The following is a 20305-nucleotide window of genomic DNA, read 5'->3' as shown; positions in this document are numbered from 1 at the left end:
AGAATATAGGCAAAACACGCCCGAAAAAGGCACTAAGAACGGCGTCGTCAAGCATCTTGTTATCCGGAGCAAGGACTACAGTGTTTTCTTCCGGTAAACGTAAACACGTAACATCCGCCCCGCCCCCTATCCAATCAGAAACGTTCCCTGGCCCAAACCTTGCACAGACCTGAATAAAGGCGATTGAACTGATCTCCCATGTGAACCCTTATTCGGAATGAATATTTCCCATGTAAACTACCTGGAAAGACTTTAATTCCGAATGATTTCATTCAGATTTATTTCATTCCGAATGAGAAGCCATCATGTAACCGTAGCCGATGTTTCGATCCCAGAGGGATCTTTGTCAGGTCTGAAGGATCCCTCTGGGATCGAAACATTGTTTGCTTATTAAAGTCTGTGGCATGGAGTAAGTGTGCAGGCTCTACCTCTTTTTCATTCAAGGTTACTAATGGAGACAATCATTTTGAAACTGGTCCAGTATTAAGAGAGTGCGCTGCAGCCTACAGCAGCAAAACAGGCTGCAGTATAATCCCTATGGGCAATAACGCAAGGTCAATTTTTGTCCATTGAAAGTTCTTGTTTTTGCCACTGACAGGCTCAGATTATTTCAAGTGTCTGACAACATTATAGAAAGGACTCTACAGAGAAGTCAAACAAATGAGACGGGTAGAACAGACCGGGGAAATACCTGATGTTTGTTGGTGAGTTTCTTGGGGATTGTGTGTTTCTTAACCTGAATGTGGGATTCCAGTGCCTTGACTCCCGTCTTACCAAGTTTGAAAAACATTTTGCATAAAATATACAGACTGTCGTGCATTACCGTGTACTGGTTTCAGCCATGCTGTAAAATCTTTGATAAATTGTTAATTTTCATCAAATCTGACCTTCCTCATGTCCTCTAGAGTACAGTGACGGCTACGTAAACAAAATCTAAGAGTTGTTGGTTCCACTATCCTGATCTATGTGACGTTATTGCAACAGACATTCAGTAAATTATTAAAAAGAATAAGTTAGCAATCATTTTAAGATTTTATAATCCAGCATCAGAGAAAAACAATTCATAAACCCTGCTTCCCATGTCTGAGCATTTTTTGAAAGCTTAATTTAAGACACTTTGATGCCAGTTAAGGCCTTATTTTTTGATTAATGAACACAGTGCCTCTTAAGATGTTTTTAAGGATCCGAGGGCACCCTGTGAGTGCAAGGAAAGTTGTTGTTTTGGAGTAAAAAGCGCAGCTTATTGTTGAGATTTTCAGTGTGTAGGCCAAATATTTAGCTGATTTTATAATGTGAGAAACGCTGTGAGATTTCAGTATGAGACTTCTCCTCGAGTGAGACTTGGTTACACACAATAACAAACTGAGCGGATCAGAGGAAGGTAAAGGAAAAAGTTTATGCCTCGAGTTTATGCCACATACCGTGAGTGGTTACATTGCAGCACGTGGTCTCGCTCAATATTGGACCAATTTCAAAAACTGTTGTTCCCATTAGACTCTTAAACATGGGAAATGGGTCCAGGCTGAAAAATACCAGTTTCCCTTTAAGGGCAGAGCTTGAATAAATGCACTCACATTCCACCACTGTCCCCCTCCCTGCTGAATGTCCACACTCGTAACATTATTTTAACTCACTGTCTGTACATAAAACCTCCAGGAGCCTGTCAAGTCCGAGGAGGGCAGAGACATGGCCAACCGCATCAGTGCCTTTGGCTACCTGGAGTGCTCCGCCAAGACCAAGGACGGCGTGCGGGATGTGTTTGAGATGGCCACCAGAGCAGCACTGCAGGTCCGCAAGCGCAAGAAGAGGGGCGGCTGCCAGCTACTGTGAAGGGACGGAGTCGTCAGCCAATCAGCATCTGAGGAAGGACTCCCCCCTGACGCACAGAGCAAACTTAGAGAAACCTTAAATCAATGGCTTCCGTGGACTATACTTACTTCACAGATGCAGATATGCCACAGGAGAATATGAAAGACTGACACACCTGTTTAAAAGCAAAAACAAATCAGCCTTTTTTTTTTTAAACAACAAAAAAAAAAACACTGTTTCCTCTGCTACTCACACACGTTTGTTTCTGTTTGTTTTGTTTTCCTCCACCAGCACACCAGCCTGTTTGTGTGAAGGACCTGTCCCTTCCTCCTTTATGAATGTATGTTTGTATTTATATGTGCATATACTTTACAAATATATCATGTCTGTGTTGCGATTGTTTACAGAGAAGGGTCTTGTAGCTCACGTGTAGTAAGGAACCCCTGCATGTACCACTCAGTCTCCCTTTACACATCAACTTCAGTCACCTTCCTCCTATATGTCACACCACTATTCATTTTACACCTTTAAAGTCCTATTTCACCAAGTGCTGAGTTAGCAGAGCTCCAGCTTTGTCTTCCAACACAAAGGACTAAATTTAGAGCCTGTTCACTCTGCATTAATCCACTGAAACCTACAGAAACTGAAGCAGCAGCAGCAGCAGCTTTGTGTGTGGAGAGGTTTTGGACTGCACCTTGCTCTGTCTCTCCTCCATGGCGATAGCTTAAACCGGCACTGGAGACAGTGGCCTATTGTCACGGACACAATACTCTCAGTCACGCTCATGCTGGCTCCGACTGACTTGTCTCTACCAAGACGTCACCAACGCCTTCCCCAAACAGGCCCTGCCTGCTGTCTGAACTCTGTACTGTTCGTTCAGATCCAGTATACAGTCATGACAGTCGTCACTGTGTACTGAATCTACAGGTGTCTGGGCTCGACGTGTAATGGATGCACACTGCAGAAACATTTTAGGCCTATTCTGTGTATAAAAGCTGTAATAAAATTTCCAACTGACAACTTGATTGACAGCTCAATTTAGGGCTAGCCAATATGAGGAAAATCAAATTTTTAACCAAATACCTCAATATCAACATTGTGACGATATTGTATGGTTGACTGTTGGTGCTTCCTCGAAATATTTACACAGTTTTTGATAGATAATCATCAGTAATGTGGACATAATGACTGCGTGGGTAAAGGCAAATAACAGAACAGCTGGGACGGCTCATAAAATAACATAAATTTACTGTAATTCAGCCTTAAAACCAGGAGAGGACAGAATCAGGATATTACAGAATCAGGATGCTATCTAGTCTCATATGATATCGATATATTGTTCAGCCCTAGCTCAAATGTTGTCATGACCGATGAGCCATCTTGTTTTTACAACCCACTTTAGATGAAACTGCGCCTGCTTCCGCATGACTAAAGCGCGCTACCTAATGTCAAGGCCCCATGTGTGGCTGCCAGCCTACTATTCAAAGAGTCAAGAGGTGGCCCACTTAAGAGTAATTTCCTGTATCTGAGTCACATGGTTTTCACCACTGCCCTGCCCCTTCAGGAGACTGGTAGCCATCCTGTGTCTAGTCATTCCAATGGGAGAAGAGAGTGTCGGCGCAGATCGTGACCTCACTGAAGTAAATATGGGACCTCTTTTTCACAAGCCATGCATCTCCCGAACATTCTAACGCTAACATGGCATTTTTCAGACAGAAATCAGAAGAAAATTAACTCTGATCAAGACCTGTCTCCGTCTCGTCAACACATGTGCAAGGTCTGATTGGACAACTGATTTGATCTTGTACTCGGTTGATAGCGGATAAAAACAAGTGGCAAACTAAGGAACAAACATTAAATTTGCACTCTATATATTGTGTTGTATTGGTTTTAATCTGCTTTCATCCATCCACACAACATTCACAACACTTCAAAATGAGGTGGGGGGATGCAGGGGAGATCCGACCGCGCCCACTTAGGAGAAATGTACACTGTTTTGTACCATTGACATGCAGCAGTCTCTTCCCCACTGGAACCTTTCTGGCTTTGTAGTCTTCAAGCATCAGAAATGAGACTGAGGGAACATGGGGTACATCCATGGGTGCGCTAGCTAGCTAGTCATCCGGCCTTAGAGTCAGGCAGAGTGCTTTTGTCATGTACAAGTGGGCGTCATTTTATCTTAAGTGGGTTGTAAAAATGATAGACGACACTAGATCAGTAGCTCTGACTGTTTAAAATTGTGTTTTTGTTGTTGTGTAATTGGTCTTTATTTGACACTACACACAAGCAACATTCCTTTAAATGTGATTGGAAAAACTATCTGAATGTGTAGCAGGTATTTGTCGAGTAGCCGTCAAAGATCATTAATTGGGGGCCACCTGGTGAACAGATTGTGTATGTGTCTGAGGGCATTTGTGGTGTGTTTGGGCTCAGAGCTGACACAGTAAATTTGATTTTTTTTACACCAATATGTCATTAAAGTGCCATGTACAGGAGATTTTATCACAACAGAACTGTGTTGCAAATTCCGACATCCAACTTTTCCAGTCGCCTCAACCACAATTATCATAACTAACCATTTTCCCCAGATGTGTATCGTCATCACTAAGTGACAGAACCATCAAACCACCCCATCTCCACACAGCCAGCCCTATGACACAGCTAGTGTGCCTCTGTCACAGCTGGAGCAAAGAGACGCAGTACACACTGCATAACAGGTCCTGTCATGAAAGAGCCCTGAACACACTGTAAGTATATTTAACGGTCCCCGCATTGACCTTAGCACCATCATAAGCTACAACTGTGGTGATCTTTTTATCCGGCACATTCAGATCTGTGGCGATCAGAATGTTGCGGGCCTGGGCTAATTTCTGGACAGTGCCTCTATGTCTGTAATGTCAAACACCATAGTCCAAGAGAAAATGTTGATTGTGATGATGCTTTACAAACAGGAGTGGGATGTGTTGAATGTCTGGGTGAGACAAACATGTTATTAAAGTATTTTTGAAATACTATGTCATCTTAACTGCTTCTGTTTAGCATGCATATTTTTATTTTTTTTTAAATGAGACTCAAATCTGACAAATGATTTTAATCTTTTCATAAATGCATATACATTCACATTCTGTCATGATTTGTGTGACATTCCCGTTAGCAAAAGGACTTTTGTTTGGACGACATAAAAGAATGGCCATATCATATTTTTAAAAAGCTTTAATTTTACAAACAAAAGTTGCAAAACAGTTCAAAATAGAGCATAAACATTTTTAATTTGGTTAATACCAATTATAAAAGTTGGATTGCACAATAGTACACATACATACGACACAACTCTTAAAGAGCAGTGATGATTGAGCAAAGTCAAACACTATACATTAAATAACCCTGAGACTGATGTATTTGGTCGGTAAAATTCATTTTTAGGAACAATATAAATTCATTTAAAACTGCATATTCATGTTTCCAAATTATCTGATGCAATTTTAACCAGGTAAAAGGAGCATCTGCAGCCAAGCATTTGAAGCCAAGCAGTGTTTGTGCAGTCCACGCAGGGAGCCGACAAAGTTCATATAGCTGATATTAAAAAGACATTTTAGAACACTGTTTTTGTATCAGAATTGCTGTAGAGATATGTGGAAAGGTGCCATTAAGTCTTTTTTGGAGAATTGAGGACAACTGTGATGCAAAATGAATCAGGATGGAAGTCTGTGCTCTCCCTCCCCTCACAGGTCGCTCCTCCACTCGGGTTCCAGGTGCTGCTGAACGCCGCTCTCTGCTGTATCCACTGACGAGAAAAGCAAGGTGAACTGTGTTAACATCATTTCCAAAATGTTCATTTTGAGGGTGATAGTAATAAAAATAAAAGTCACGCGTCCGTTACCTTCAATATCAATGTCGATGTAGAGGGCAGAGAGTCTGGCCACCACGTCCTCGTCTTCCTCGAAATGCTCGTAACCAGTGTAGCCTCCTTCCTCTCGACAGTACTGGATGAACCTGCAGACGATGAGAGATGGAGTGTTATCAGAGATTGCTCTCTTTAATTTACATTTAAAGCAGGACAGCCCCTAAATTCATATTCCAGTGCGCCTAAGAAAGTTTAATCAACAGTTGTGAACATGAGCTGCTCTCTCTCAAAGCCAGAAACCAGAGAAGTAAGTGTCAGACTTGTGATGACACATAGACAATGAATGGGAGCCTGATTTTGTGGACCCACAGAAAGTTTTTTTGGTCCACAAATTAGCTTTATTCTACTGTAGTGTTCTCAGTTCTGCAACAGAAAATATACCCATATACTCTAGAGTGTTCCCCTGAGTCAGGAGTAGGCAACCTGCATCTCTGGAGCCGTGTGAGATACTTTAGTTCCTCCCAAGTGGTTCCCTTTGGCTCTCACAAAACAATTATATGGAAAAAAGAAGATTAGCAGTTCAGCATATGTTACCATGGTGATTTATCCCGGTAAAAACAGAACCAGCTTCGTAGTACTGAAAACCCAGAGTTTACCCTTAAGTTATCTCGCTAACTCGCAAAGTCCTGCTTCGTAGCACAGGCCTCAGGGTGCTCTAAGTGTCATCTATAACATCTTTCCAAGTCATGTCTATGGAGCAGCTCTAGACTTTATACATGATGACATCACAAATTTAAGTTTCAGCGCTCTATTGTTTCGGATTCAAGAGAAAGTTGTTCATGTTTACTATTAGTTTTTGGAATAACGTATGAATTTTGAAACAGGGCGTAGCTAACATTTACATTTCTGTGTGTGTGTGTGTGTGTGTGTGTGTGTGATGCGTACCGGCCCCAGGTAGGATCTGCGTTTAGCACTCTGGGGTTTCCCACCACAATCAGCAGGGCTTTAGCTCGAGTCACAGCCACGTTGAATCTCTGGACAAGAAAATATTGTGTCAGATTCTTTTTTGTGTGTGTGTTTGTGTGCGCGTGTGTGTGTGTACATACACAGAGTATGTGTTTGTGTCATACCTTCTCATTCTTGATAAAGCCGAGGTTGAACTGCTTGTCTATCTCTATGTAATCGGGGCTGCTCCGGACTGTAGACACCATGATCACTCTCCTCTCCTGACCTTGGAACTCCTCCACTGAACCAACCTGACACACACACACACATTAACACGCTTCAGGCTCTGCATCTGCGACATGTTACACATTACTCAAGTGTGAAATACTCTGTTACCTTCAGTGCGTTCATGTCCTTAAATTTAAAGTCTTTCCCAACTTTCTCCAGGGCCCTGCGGATTTTCTGCACCTGTGTGACAACAAGAAAAAACAAATTCATTGCATGTTTCCACTTCACGTATGTTTAGCTGCACTCTGACATACGTAATCTGCAACAACAATAAACTACACCGCTGTTGTGTGTTAAAGTAATTCCAACCTGTTTCCTGTAGGGGGCGATGATGCCTATGTCTCTGGGTGAGATGGTGCTGTGGCCCTTCTTCCCTTGTGTCTCCAGCAGTTTCCTCACATAGCCCATCAGCACCTCCACCTCTGCTATGTTGAAGAAGGAGGGACTGTTTGCCTCACGGTCATCGAGACCGGTCACACCATGGAAGATCAGCGGGAAGTTCTGACAGGTGTGTGAGATACATTTGAAATATTTAATTATGGAAATATTACCGAAAACATTCTGGGAGAACTTCTATTAAAAAACTGAGCTGCTGTGGATTGGAACAAACTTCACAACGCTTCAGTGTATGAAGTGATGTATGGGTCCTGATTAGAATGTATAGACTTGGTCGTCTGGCTGTTTTCTTGCTCTTCAGTAATAGTTTGTGAGGTTTGTTTGTGTGTTGAAATTCAGCCAAGTGAGTGAGTCACTTTTATCATGTGATATTCAGAACCGAATGATATGACAAATCAGTCTGCCTCTACTGTGACTAAAAATCTTCAATGATTTCTGTGTCATTCACGATGAACTCATTATTTCATATCAAAAAAGTCGGTGTTAAATAAAAATTAAATACAAATACCAACAAATGAATATACATATAATTGAAATAAATAAAAATTACAGTTAATTTGTATTTATTTGTATAAATATAGGTCATTAAATTTAAGTTGAGTCAAAGATAAAAGATAAAGATAAGTCAGCCATAAAAACATTGAATTCATCAAAATGTTAATGTATTCCATCAAATACTAATAGTATTAGTTGATATTATTTTTATTATTCATTATTATTATTTTCTCAATTAATCATTTAGTCTATGACGTAGACTATTAGACGGTGGGAAAATGGCCATCATAATCTCTCTGAACCTAAGATGTCATCTTCCAATTGCTTTTTTTCCAAATGATATTCACAGTGGCGATTCGTAGATAAACCAGAGGATGTTTGGCATTTTGCTAATAAATAAACTATTAAACTATTAATAGATTATCAACATAGCTGGCTATAATTTTCTTTCAGTTAATTAATAGATTAACAAATCTTTTGTTTCAGCTCTGTAGAGAAATGGTCCCATTATATATAGAATAACAAAGATATAATAGTGTTAAGGTGCATTGGTGGTAATTTTTCATGCTTTGATTTCTAAGTAGGGATATACGGCCAGTGCTTACGTTTTTTTTTTGTTATTTATTTCCCCTTAGTGCCAGGAAAACTTGATTATAAAAAAAACAGCTGAACTGTTTTAAAGTATTTCAGTCCTTCATTACACGACCTTTGAATGAGCACAAATGAAAGCAAACACATTTTAAAGCTACCTTTAAAACAACCTTCTGTCACTCTTTTTACTCTGTATATGGTAATTCCCTCGGAAATATCTATTTTGTATTGTTGTAAAAACATCAACAAATTTCTTGCCAGTTTCTCGCCAAAAACTACCTATGACAGTTTACATTTGAACACATCATGATAAAGTTATAATTTATCTTCGCCCAATACTCAATTTTACTGAATAGAGCTTCAACGCATCATAATGTAACTGTTAGCCGTTAGCAGCTGTCGGCCCCCTGGTGCATTGATAGTGAGTTTTCTGCGTCCTTTCATCCGTGGGAACATTTCTGTTTGTCCTAAACACATTTACTATTGTCCCACGGACAGGACGCTGTTAGTCTGGAGCTGCTTTTTGACCTGCGCCAAACTGATGTGACACAACAGAAAAATTTCGGCCACTGCCATCGGTGAATGTCATCATGTTTGCTGATAGGCTAATGACAGTCAGCAAGGCGAACATTGTCCAATACAGATGTTTGACCAATATATCGCAGCATCCCTGTTTCTAATCGATAAGTTTCTGTATGTAGTGTTTCATGGTCTGTACAATATGTGTGTATGTGCTAAAAGAAGGACCATTACCTTGTTCTTGAGGTACTCCCATCCACAGTAGGAGTTGCGTAATATTTCATCTGCGCAACACTGCAGCTCTCCGTCATAGAAGAGCTCGTTGGGAATCTTCAGAATGGCAGGATGGGATCTAAAAAACAACAACAACAACAACAACAACAACGTAAAATCAATCAAAATTACACACATCATTTCTGCCAAGCAGTGACCTATAACCATCTCTACTACCACACCTGTAGTTGCGCAGCAGTTTGGTGACAAAGCGATTGTCGAACTCGCCCTCGTCCTTCTGGTACAGAGGGAAATCGTTCATCATGCGCTCCAGGAGGGACACTCCTGCGGACAGCAGAGCCGTTTAACTCCAAAAATACACACACACAAGTAGGGCAAGACTGTGTTTCTATGTTCACTCTGTGTGTAAGCTAACAGGACAGTGTAGATGTATGTCTGTACTTACCCATGCCGTATTTCAGTGCAAAGGGGGATCTGAGAATGGGTCCGAGCTGCTTGGGGTCTCCTGCCAGAACAACCTGACCAGACTGTGCATCGAGCAGCCCTTTGTTCCACAGATAACAAAGATCAACCAACACATAAAACAAGTTCAATGCAAATGGAGAAAAAATAGTTTGTTTTCTTACCTGCCAGTGGGACTAAACATTCAGTCTCCACAGCGTGTCCCGCCTCGTCCACAAACACATGAGTGAAATGACCATCGGGAATGTCTCCTGTGACCAGCCTGCAGAGATCAGAGAGGACACACACTTCCTGTCACATGAGTTCATCTGCACAGTTGACTGTTAGTGTTTCAGATGGCAGAGAATAACATGGTGTGAATACTGTAGTGTGTCAGTTTATTTATGGTGTCATGCAGGTGAGCAAACATTCACTACCTTCCAGCTGTTAACAGGGTGGTGACCATGATCTTATACTCCATCAGCTTCTCTTTAGCAGGAAAAAGGTAACAGTCTCCTACCAGGTTAGAGCATGCCTGTGAAGGTACCACAATGTCTGTGTACAAACCTTAATGATGCAAGAAAAAGACTTAAGAATGCAACACTATCAAACACATACAGGAAGTGCAGCAGTAATGCAGCATGAAAGCAAGTGTCATAATGTCCACTAAGGGTGCTTTCACACCTGCCCTGTTTGGTTCGGTTCAGTTGAACTCAAGTTTGTTTGCCTCCTTAGTGCATTTCGTTTTAGCAGGTGTGCGCCGAGACCTTCTTGAAGAGGTGGTCTCGGTCCGGTTACAAACGAATTCTGGTGCGGTTTGTTTGTGGTGAGAACGTGCTCCGACCTCGATCTGAACCAACTGCAGTCACATTGTTTGGGTTAAACATGAGCATGTTACAGTCCTGGAGGATTATTAATGTGCACCTCCTCCTGTACTGCCTTAATATGCACATTCAGCACATCCAGTGCATCAAAACATTGTTTTCTAGTTGGAGCCGCGCCTCGTTTTCAAACTGTATGGTTTGACTAAAATGAACAATGACAGCAATATAGTACACGATGACCAGCACTAAAATCAACCTGCGTAGTTGTCCCTCCATTGTGACATTAGAAAGTGTCACATTTATCTTCCTCAACATTTTGTTTACTTCCTGGATTTCACCACATGGAAATTCTGACCAATCAAGAGCAGCTTTCTCGCACAAGGCATTTGATCTGGTCCGCTTGTAAATGCTGCTGTGAAAACACGAACCAACTCTAGGCAATGACGTAACTTTGTAACAAAATTAGTCCCTGATTCGGTCCAAAGCAAGACAGCTCTAGGTCTGAAAGCACCCTCAGAGGAAGAGTCTTCAGTGGAAAAACATTTGTATAAATTCATGGGTACAGTTAAAGGGGAACTAAATGTGGGCGGGTAGTGGGTGAGAACAAAAATAATCAGGTGCCCTAGCTGGCTGTGTTGACACTCAACTGTATCACACTTCAGAATGACAAAATATACAGAGGACGTTCGACAAAACGTGATTCTGGAGCTGAGGATGCAGCTGACTGATAGCAACAGGGAGGTTACTGTGGATATGAAGATAGATGATTACTGCAAAACCAGTTAATGTTGTGTCACTTTGCACTGCATCAACAAGTGGGAGCTGACTGAGCGAGTGCTTTGCACATCTGAATGGGAGAGTACAGGTATGGTTGTGGCACTTAGATTAAGGGGTTGAGGCAGGTCCAGATTCGACTTTAAGATAATTACAGACAACAAGTTGGTTGTGGTACTGAGCTTTTCAGGCACAGGCATGTAGGGGTTTTCAAAACTGGACCCATGCAGCAGTCTGCTAGGAGGTAGATGATTGAACAAGAGTGTGAATGAACGTCAGTTACCGTCCGCATCAAAACATCCAAACATGATGCACTGAATGTATCAGCACTGACCTTCAGTTCATCAGGGACATAGCCTGGGTCCCTGCTGCTTGCGTACATGCGGAACACTTTATGCTCGTCCACGTGTTCGCGAATCTTCTTGCAGAGCAAATCAGCAGCGCTGTTTGAGGGAGCGCAGGCCAGGATGTGGCAGGAGGGCTGGGTCTTCTCTATCTGCTTGATGGCCTCCACGAGAGTCACAGTTTTCCCTGAACAGAAAAAGAAACACCAGAATTAAGTCAAGTGCACTGAACTTAAGCACGACACAAACCAAAATTGCTTATAAGACCAAGATGAAATAATACGCAGGAACTTGCTGCACCTGTTCCAGGTGGGCCATACACCAGGTAAGGCGCAGGTTTGGACGAACCAGCGACGATGTGTTGGACAGCCTGATACTGCTCAGGGTTTCGCTCCAGCTTGTAGTCAAACAGGCTATCAACAGAAAGAGCGTAATGTCAGTGTTACAGGAAGACAGAGTCAGCCGCCATGTTTACGTCTACAGTAAATCACATGTTCTCTTTAGTGCTGGTTAAAGGCTGAAACACGCTGCTTCCGTGTGCACGTAAGGGCTGTTTGGAGGTGTTTGCACAGCCATTTCTTTTGTGGTTTTGACTACGACAAACATCTGTGTTGTAAAATTACCAGCTAAAACACTGCACTTTATATAAAGACATATACAGTCTATATGTAAAGATGTCTGACCTGAGTCGGGGAAGCTCAGGTTGGTGAGAGTCAGCGGGTGCAGCAGGGAACAACACCTCTCCCAGTCTGAATGCAGCTGCCAGCTCTGCTGCTCTGTGCTGAACGCGCAGAGTCAGGCGGTTGACAACGAACTCAACATTGAACTTCATGTTGTCCACAAAGCGACCCAGCAATCTGCAAACAAATTCACAGACAAACTGGGTGAATGTCTGATATTAACACGTGTTTAATATGAGTCATAGAAATCAGTGTTTTCATGTTGTAATTATTGCGTATTACTGTAATGTCTTGATCTTACTTTGAGCTGAAGCCGAGTTTGACCTTGTCCAGCTGCACGCTGTGGACGTAGCCGCGGTACTTCACCTCTTTTTCTTCTGAGGGATACGCCAGCAGTGAATCCCCTCGCAACACAGACGGACGGTTCTCAGACACACCCGGTACCTGGGAGGTTAAAAAGAACGAGGGAAGATGTGAATTCTCAAGCTATGTAAAGAAACCTACACCATCATATCATCACTAACGCTTGCTTTATATGGCAAATACTACTGATCTTTCCACTATGATTTATGATTCGATATCCAGTTGTCTTTTTTATATATCCCTCTACTACAGATGCTATCTGTGTCGCTAGCTAGAGCTCGATAGCTTACAGAAATCTCTAAGGGAGGGAATGAACACGTGAAGGAATTAGTGATTATGGGTGAGCTGTAAGTGAATGAGCGAGCACATATTCACCTGCAGAACGAGAAGTTTCTTGTTGGCCGTATCTCTGACCATGATGGCGTGTTCTTTTTCACCGTTGGGGATGTTGTACCTCCTGATGTCCACCTCCATCTGGAGCTCCTCCAGGTACAGCAGCAGCTGAAACTTCTCAGAGTAGTTCTCCCAGCTCAGGGGACTCTCCAGCAAGGCCCTTCTGAACAGACCAAAGGAAAATTAATTGTATTACACAGTGTGTGTGTGTGTGTGTGTGTGTGTGTGTGCAGTGTGTGTATGTGTGTGTGTGTGTGTGTGTGGAGACAGAAAAAAAATCACTGCCTTCTGTATAAACCAAGAACATGAGCTTTCTAATGAGACAATGAAAATAGCGCCATCTGGTGGCCGGAAAGCACGTCTTGTTCTACTTGCTAAATATTGTTGTAATTCTAAAGTTGAACTGAATTTACCTTCTGTCGCTGAAGTACGCTGGCCGCTTCAATGACTGGATGAGCTGGTTCATGTATGCTGGTATTCGATAATCTTTCAGCTCGATCACATTTTTTAGCTGCATCACTGACAGCCTGGTGAGAGAAGACAAAATGGAAACAGTTAGATACATCACTAGGAGATGAACAGCGTTTAATTTTTTTTTACATTTGCTGTATATTTAAGTGTGATGAGTGAACAGTGATACCCTTCAGGTCGCTGTCCATCCTCAATGGTGAAATAAGCTTCTGGGGTCCAAGCAGGGAGGGAGCGGGGTTTGTAGGGTGCTATAGGCGCCAGCTCACGCCCCAAGGCAGTTATACACTGAGTCTCAATGAAGCGCACAATGTGGAAGGCAGTGGAGGAAGGCTGCAGGTCTGGTTTGAATTCAAAGGCCAGTGTGGCTGGATAGAAACCAACCACACTGCAGCAGAAGTTAACCTGGACTCCATAGGTGTCACCTGACAACAGAACAGATGTTTAGTGGTTTACTGTGTCCATAAAGTCTCTTTTATAGGAGCAAGTGACATCATACATTCAAATAAAGGTACACTTGGTTGTGGTATTTGCACTACCTGGTTGTAGACACAGAGGGTTTGCCTTGGTCACACTGCGTTCATCGCTCAGAATGAGGTCCTTGAGCCAGTGCAGTGGGGTGTAGTAAGTGAAATATATCGGTTCTTTTCCTGTGTTTTTCACGTTCAGATTTACCACACACTGTTAGAAGAAGAAAAAAGACATATATGTAGTGGAGCTTCATATTTGTAGCACAGCCAACAATGGGTTTATATGTTTCAGCTGATGATGATCGCAGAACGTTGGAGTTTTTCAAACATTAATACCTCACATGTGCCGTCCACCTGCAAGGAAAGTTTCCCGTTTTCAAACGGGTGGTCGGAGTCGATGTGGATACCATGTTTGTCGGAGGTGAACTGAGCCCTGTGGAGGAAAAGAGCGGGTTATGACGCACTGTATTAAAGGCAGCTGAGTGGTGCGTGACTTCAGACATTACCATTAAATCACAGAGCCAAAATTAAAATATACTCTTTAAGGTATTTTATCAAGTAGTATACAGAAATAATAAGGGCAAAAGAAGATAAGGTAGTGAATGCAGGACTAGTGACAGAAGTTACAGTAAGGTGCTTGATAAGATGCAACATAATTCAGAACTTTGTGGACTGGCTGTTATTAGCCTGCTAGCTATCATAGCTCCTGCAGTTTATGTTCACAACCCTATCCATGGTATTTCCTGTCATGTCTGCTATTGGCTACGCCACACGAGTACATTCAACATATTGTTGTTGGCCTGGGGCCACACTCACAAAGCGTCCTATCACTAAGAGCTGCGCCTAGTGACCAAATTCTGAGAAAATCCTTAGAATTGTGACATTTTCTTACAATTTTCCCTTTAAGTTAAGACTAGGTCCTTGTAAAGATAAAAGTTATTAACAAAGCATCTTAGACCTTAAAAGAGCTCCTCAGGTGAAAAACTGTTAGGAGCAGGGAGGAGGACTTTTAAGAGGCTTAAGAGTTTCTTAGTCAGAGGAGAAAATGGTGGAAAGACAAAGAGATAAGAGAAACATTCTCAAAACACTGGATGACAGTGAAGAAATGCCATGCCAAAGATTAGATTGTGCAGGGATAATAAGTGTGATCGATCTCATTTTGGGGCAACATGGTGGTGCTGTGGTTAGCACTGTCGCCTTACAGCAATGGGTTCCTGGTTCGATCCCAGGAGGGAGCCCCTCTGTGCAGAGTTTGCATGTGCTCCCTGTGTCAGCATGGGTTTTCTCCGGGTACTCCAGCTTTCTCCCACAGTCCAAAGACATGCAGGTTAATTGGTGACTCTAAATTGCCCATAGGTGTGAATGGTTGTCTTTCTCTATGTGTCAGCCCTGTGATAGTCTGGCAACCTGTCCAGGGTGAACCCCGCCTCTCACCCAGTGTCAGCTGGGATAGTCTCCAGTCCTCCGTGACCCTCAACAGGATAAGCAGCCACAAAAATGGATGGATGGATGGATCTCATTAGGGGTACGCATACCTTTTCCACCTCACACAATCACGTTATAACACCAGAAATAAAATTATCACAATACTAACATATCTGAAAAACTGGAAAAATGCAACAGTGCAGCAGTGATGACTTGAGTCTGTGTCAACCTTCCATCAGCAGAGTGATCACACTAACAATGACAGCACTTTCACAATCAGCAGTTCATTTCATTTCCACTGGGTGTCCACACCTTGCAGGCTCACAAAGGGTGTGTCTGTGACAACCAATCATATCTGTTAAAAGCAAGCATCATACCTAGCAACAGGATCGACCACACCTCCTCACTCAGGTTAAAGTTTCTGTCCCTTCCTTGCTCAGAGTTGCTCTGATAACTTTCCTAAATCACTCCTAAGCTAGGACTCCTTACATAAAATTTTTAGGCTATGTTCACTGAGAGCATTCTCAGAATGTTTGTGAATACGGCCCCTGGACTGTGTTCGTTTGTTGATTTTGACTTTTTAAATTAGACTTGCTTATTGTCGATAAAGCAAAATGCACTTAAGTTTTCTCTTTTATTGAGGTACCATCAAAAGTCTATAAACATGTCTGATTAGAGAAGACTACTGTGTAGAGAGAGCAGAAGAATATTGTATGTGTAACAAAAATAAATAGACAAGCTGCTCCTGCAGCACTCTGGTAGTGACAAGCAGAGGTAAAAACAAACCCGTTCATAGAGAAGGCTTTCAGGAGTGTGATAATCAGAGGTCTCTCATTATTTGGGCCTCTTACCTGTCTGTCTTCAGTTTCTTCATCAGAAGATTGGCCAGTCTCCTTCGGGCTCGAACTCCCGTCTCTGCTTGATCTCCGGAGGTGACTATCCCGGGACTGGCCGCTCCATTCTGCACAGGCTCTGGCCGTTGGCCCCTCGGTGAATGCCACTGGTCCATAAAAAGAGCTGTGACCTGTGCAGAGGTCACTTCATGTCAACTTTGGCTTCGGATAGAAAGTAACATCGAGTGGCTGAGTGTCCTCTGTTTTATTTTTTAATCAGAAGTAGTACATAATAATATCCTCACCTGTACTCTAAAGTATCTGATCTGCATATGGATATAAACTATATAAATTAATTAAATATAACAGTAAGCTGTGTCTTAAGACATTCAAAAGAGCTTGTGTCAGACAGGAAGTTTTGTTCCTGGGAAAGTGACACGGCCCTGTTGTTACACAAACAGTGATTAATGTTGTTTTAGAACCAAGATTTCTTCATAAATACATGATTTGTATTTCTATTTCACTAAAGCAATATCACACTGCTGTTGCACTGTGTATCAGCATGACTGTGATAATTACAGCTGTTGTTTATAAAACAATTCTACAAGCGCCATGTATCAACAGTAAAAAGCAGAAACTGGTCATGGTGCATGTGACCTATTGGTTATTTATAGCGTGGTCTGGTGTGTAACAGACTTTGACCCATAATCAGGAACACTAAAGCTCCTGGGTAGATATAGCCCAGGTGTAACTTTATTTAAAATATTTTACAAATTTAATCTAGCAGTGATTCTTTTGTTTCATAGCATTCACAACAAATAATTTTACTTTTGAAATTAATATTGAATACTGCATTTTACATTGTGCTGTTAAATCACTTCAACCAAGTTGCATCAAAGCAAAGTCACTTTAAATATAGGAACAAAAATCTAATATAATTATATATAAGATTATAAAGATTTGACATGTTAATATCATCACTGTCAATATATATATACATATATATATATATATACATATATATATATATACATATATGAGCATCGCTTTGTACACTTTATATACTGTCATCATATCCACCTACCTCTTGTGTAGTTAGTTAGTTAGTGAGCAGGATATTTCTAACATGTAAATAAAACAAAATAACCATGCAGTAGTAGACAAACAAAACAGATTACTAAAGGAAGCATGAAAACTGAAAACAACATATAATAATGATTTGCATGTCCAAAAAGGAGTGGGAGGAAGTACCACCTCTTCTCCATAAATTAATAATAGTCAATTATGTAGCTCCACATCAGTATAAAACTGTACAATGATTAATTGTCCTAGACCTATTCTAATATATTAAATTAATTACCAATAATATTTGTCTTACAGCAAGATACAGAATATAAAAATAATTAGAAAATAAAAATTCTTATTAAAAGAATCATCTTTATATCCTACAGAAGCGTACTGCATTCACTTGACAAATAAAAAAAGCCCTGTTTTTCGGAGTAATTTATTCATTTTTCTGTTTTTTTTGTGTAATTTTTTCTGTTTTTTGGAGTAATTTATTTAATTTTCTGTTTTTTGGTGTAATTTTTTCTGTTTTTCGGAGTAATTTATTCATTTTTCTATGTTTTGGTGTAATTTTTCCCTGTTTTTCTGAGTAATTTTTTCCATGTTTTTTTTGTGGTAATTTTTTCTGTTTTTCGTGGTCATTTTTTTTTCCTGAACGAGGAGACGAGATACTTCAAAATGTTGCAAGAACCTCCCACCTGCATCCATGGTGACTCCTGCTCATGGATGTATTTTGCATCCGTGCTCCTGCTCCTACAATTTCAACTACGGGATCAATAAGGGTAAGGCACATAATTATACATCCATGAGCAGGAGTCACCATGGATGCAGGGGTTACTTTCAGGTGCCAGGTAGGAGCTTCTCGCGAGATTTTGAAGTATCTCGTCTCCTCGTTCAGGAAAAAAAATTACCACAAAAAAAAAAAAATTAAAAAAATAAAATAAAACAGAAAAACAGGGGGAAAATTACTCAGAACAAACAGAAAAATAAATAAATTACTCAGAAAAACAGAAAAAATTACTCAGAAAAACAGAGCTTTTTTTATTTGTCAACTGAATGCAATACGCTTCTGTAATTATCCAGTCATGACAAATGTGTTTTGCTTTGTCAAACTACGTATATATACACTCACACATACACAAAACTGATGGCAATACATAAATGAATGAATAAAGAGTAAACACCTATAGAAAGCAACCTGTTGCACTAATCATCCCATACTCATTCCAGCACCCTCTGCACCCCACACCTCTGTGTGACGTCTTTCTTTTTTAAAATCTTTTATGGTTTTGTCTCCTTGAGGTAATTTTGTTTCTTTTTTGGTCATTTTGTGTCTCTGTACAGTTCATTTGCATCAATTTGTGTCTCTTTATGGTTAGTGAGTTGAGGGGTATTGTGAAGATGAAGGCCATGCAGGGAGGCCCTTGAGACTTTGAGAGTTTGGGCCCCTGGGCCAGTGCCTGCGACAGAAATTTAAAATACTGCTGCAACAGGTTTCTTTGCTTCAAACATAACGCGGAAGTTGCATACCGTTGTGTTGAACCGAATAGTGTCTCTCCGTCTTGTTACTTTGTTGGACGTCTTCAGGGCATAGAGGACTGACCCAAAGTTTGGATCTTTGGTCCCTGGGTTTCTAAAATAAACGCAAAAATATTAAATCGGAAACATTTACAAAAGATCTCAAACATGCACACTGATCTCCTATAATATAATATAATGCTGAATAACTTACCTGCTCCTGAACTCATTGTTGTAGATGTCTCTCAGCTCCAGTCTGTCGGTGATGGATGCTCGGTCACTCTCCCTCAGGAACTCAAAGAAGTCCACTCCAATCTGGCAGCGTACGCTTACAGATAACTTCCTATGAGCCATTATCACAGATTGATGTGGTCAAAGATGTCAAAAAACAAAATGTCCGGTTATGAATACAGTACTCCGCTCATCAACACAGCGCTTATATTCGCACATCTCAGAGGAAATCCCGGAGACTGTGCTTCCCTTTGTACGCCTGGACAGTCCACGGGGGCGGTGCTCTCGCGTAACGGAGCTGCAACACCGGGACGGCAAAGACCTGATAAGTAAAACAGGTGCATCCCCACAGCCTGTAAGTCCAGAGAAACGAAACTTAACGTGTTGAACCATGACAGCAAGTGAGTAAAGCGAAACTGTAAACACATTTAATCCGAGGAGAGATATAGGCCTAAAAACATCAGATATGGGTGAGTCTGCCAGTGGACACATCGCCTACAATCACTTAAGGCTTTATTGTATGTGTCCAGTTATTTTAGTCTGTGTAATGCAAAACATCAGAGACACAGTAGTACATTACTGTTATAATATTATTATTGCTGCCTAATAAACATAATAATAACAAAATAATAAAATAAAAGCACATATGGTCTTTTAATTATGAATTAGAGGTCAGTGTTTTCAACATCATACCACAACATTAAACATAAGACTATATGAAAGCAGTTTCTATTGTCTGTTCATACATTTATACAGCACTTATGTTTCAGCTGGTCCCATTGTGAACTCCTGGGGTGGTTTGAATGAATATAAAAAGGAGATGAGTTCTCTCATGACCTGTCATTTTATGCACACACAAAAAGATATCTTTAATTTCCGGAGTTCAAATGTGAGGCAGTATCAACACAAGTAGCACAGGATATCCTGTTGTTGAGTGTGCATAGGAAGATTCGTTTGCTGACATGTAAATTCAAATTCAAATATGAGCACACGGTTGCATGAAAGTTAGTTGACGAAGCTTTGTTATGATGCCGCCTTTTGTTTAAAGGTCCAGTTTGCAGGGTTCAGGGGGAAATATAATATAATCAGTGTATTTTCTTAAGTGTATAATCACCTGAAAATAAGAATCGTTGTGTTGTCGTTACCGTAGAATGAGATGTTTATGTCTACATAGGGAGCGGGTCCTCGTCCACAGAGTCTGCCATGTTGCACTGCCATGTTACTACAGTAGCCCAGACAGGACAAACCAAACACTGGCTGTACTTAAGGCCATTCGCGATTTAGTGACAGCCACTGTAGTTAGCAGCTCCTTTGCGTCAAGAGCGTCTGACAAACTGATTTATTCATGCATTCAT

At 41.2% G+C, this 20305-nt stretch overlaps 2 protein-coding genes across 3 annotated transcripts in view; one reads left to right on the top strand and one right to left on the bottom strand.

Moving 5' to 3' along the window:
- The window catches only part of LOC117257918 (rho-related GTP-binding protein RhoA-D), a 31882-nt gene extending 27059 nt beyond the window's left edge, over nt 1-4823 (top strand). The window contains exon 5 of the mRNA XM_033628334.2: nt 1657-4823. Within this exon, the coding sequence (XP_033484225.1) occupies nt 1657-1830 (174 nt within the window). The 3' untranslated portion in view covers nt 1831-4823. The remainder of the gene's footprint in view (nt 1-1656) is intronic.
- A 184-nt stretch (nt 4824-5007) lies between these two features.
- LOC117257917 (putative helicase mov-10-B.2) lies at nt 5008-19214 on the bottom strand. 2 transcript variants are annotated; one of them, XM_033628333.2, is made up of 23 exons: nt 18934-19214; nt 18732-18834; nt 16155-16327; nt 14215-14311; nt 13948-14089; nt 13581-13833; nt 13354-13467; nt 12923-13100; nt 12486-12628; nt 12188-12361; nt 11805-11917; nt 11495-11691; nt 10000-10097; nt 9748-9845; nt 9567-9665; nt 9343-9445; nt 9122-9239; nt 7196-7387; nt 6995-7066; nt 6784-6909; nt 6599-6687; nt 5690-5802; nt 5008-5593 (listed from the first exon to the last, which is right to left on the bottom strand). In XM_033628333.2, exons 1-23 carry the CDS (start codon nt 19071-19073, stop codon nt 5532-5534), a joined length of 2997 nt encoding a protein of 998 aa, XP_033484224.1. In that variant the 5' UTR covers nt 19074-19214; the 3' UTR covers nt 5008-5531. The 2 variants fall into 2 exon arrangements, with proteins under 2 accessions (XP_033484224.1, XP_033484223.1); XM_033628332.2 differs by having other exon boundaries at nt 12923-13103; nt 18934-19213.
- Between the last annotated feature and the right edge of the window lie 1091 nt (nt 19215-20305).

This window comes from Epinephelus lanceolatus, chromosome 8 (assembly GCF_041903045.1).
Source record: "Epinephelus lanceolatus isolate andai-2023 chromosome 8, ASM4190304v1, whole genome shotgun sequence".
Classification (NCBI taxonomy): Eukaryota; Metazoa; Chordata; class Actinopteri; order Perciformes; family Serranidae; genus Epinephelus; species Epinephelus lanceolatus.
This window is presented reverse-complemented; position numbering and strand designations above follow the sequence as displayed.

Coding starts and splice junctions, on each gene's coding strand:
- LOC117257917 (XM_033628332.2), bottom strand. CDS start 19,073: ATGGCTCATAGGAAGTTATCTGTAAGCGTACGCTGCCAGATTGGAGTG. Junction 11,918..12,187: donor CCTGAGCTTCCCCGACTCAG/GTCAGACATCTT, acceptor TTCTGTTGATAG/CCTGTTTGACTACAAGCTGG. Junction 10,098..11,494: donor ATGTCCCTGATGAACTGAAG/GTCAGTGCTGAT, acceptor GTACCTTCACAG/GCATGCTCTAACCTGGTAGG.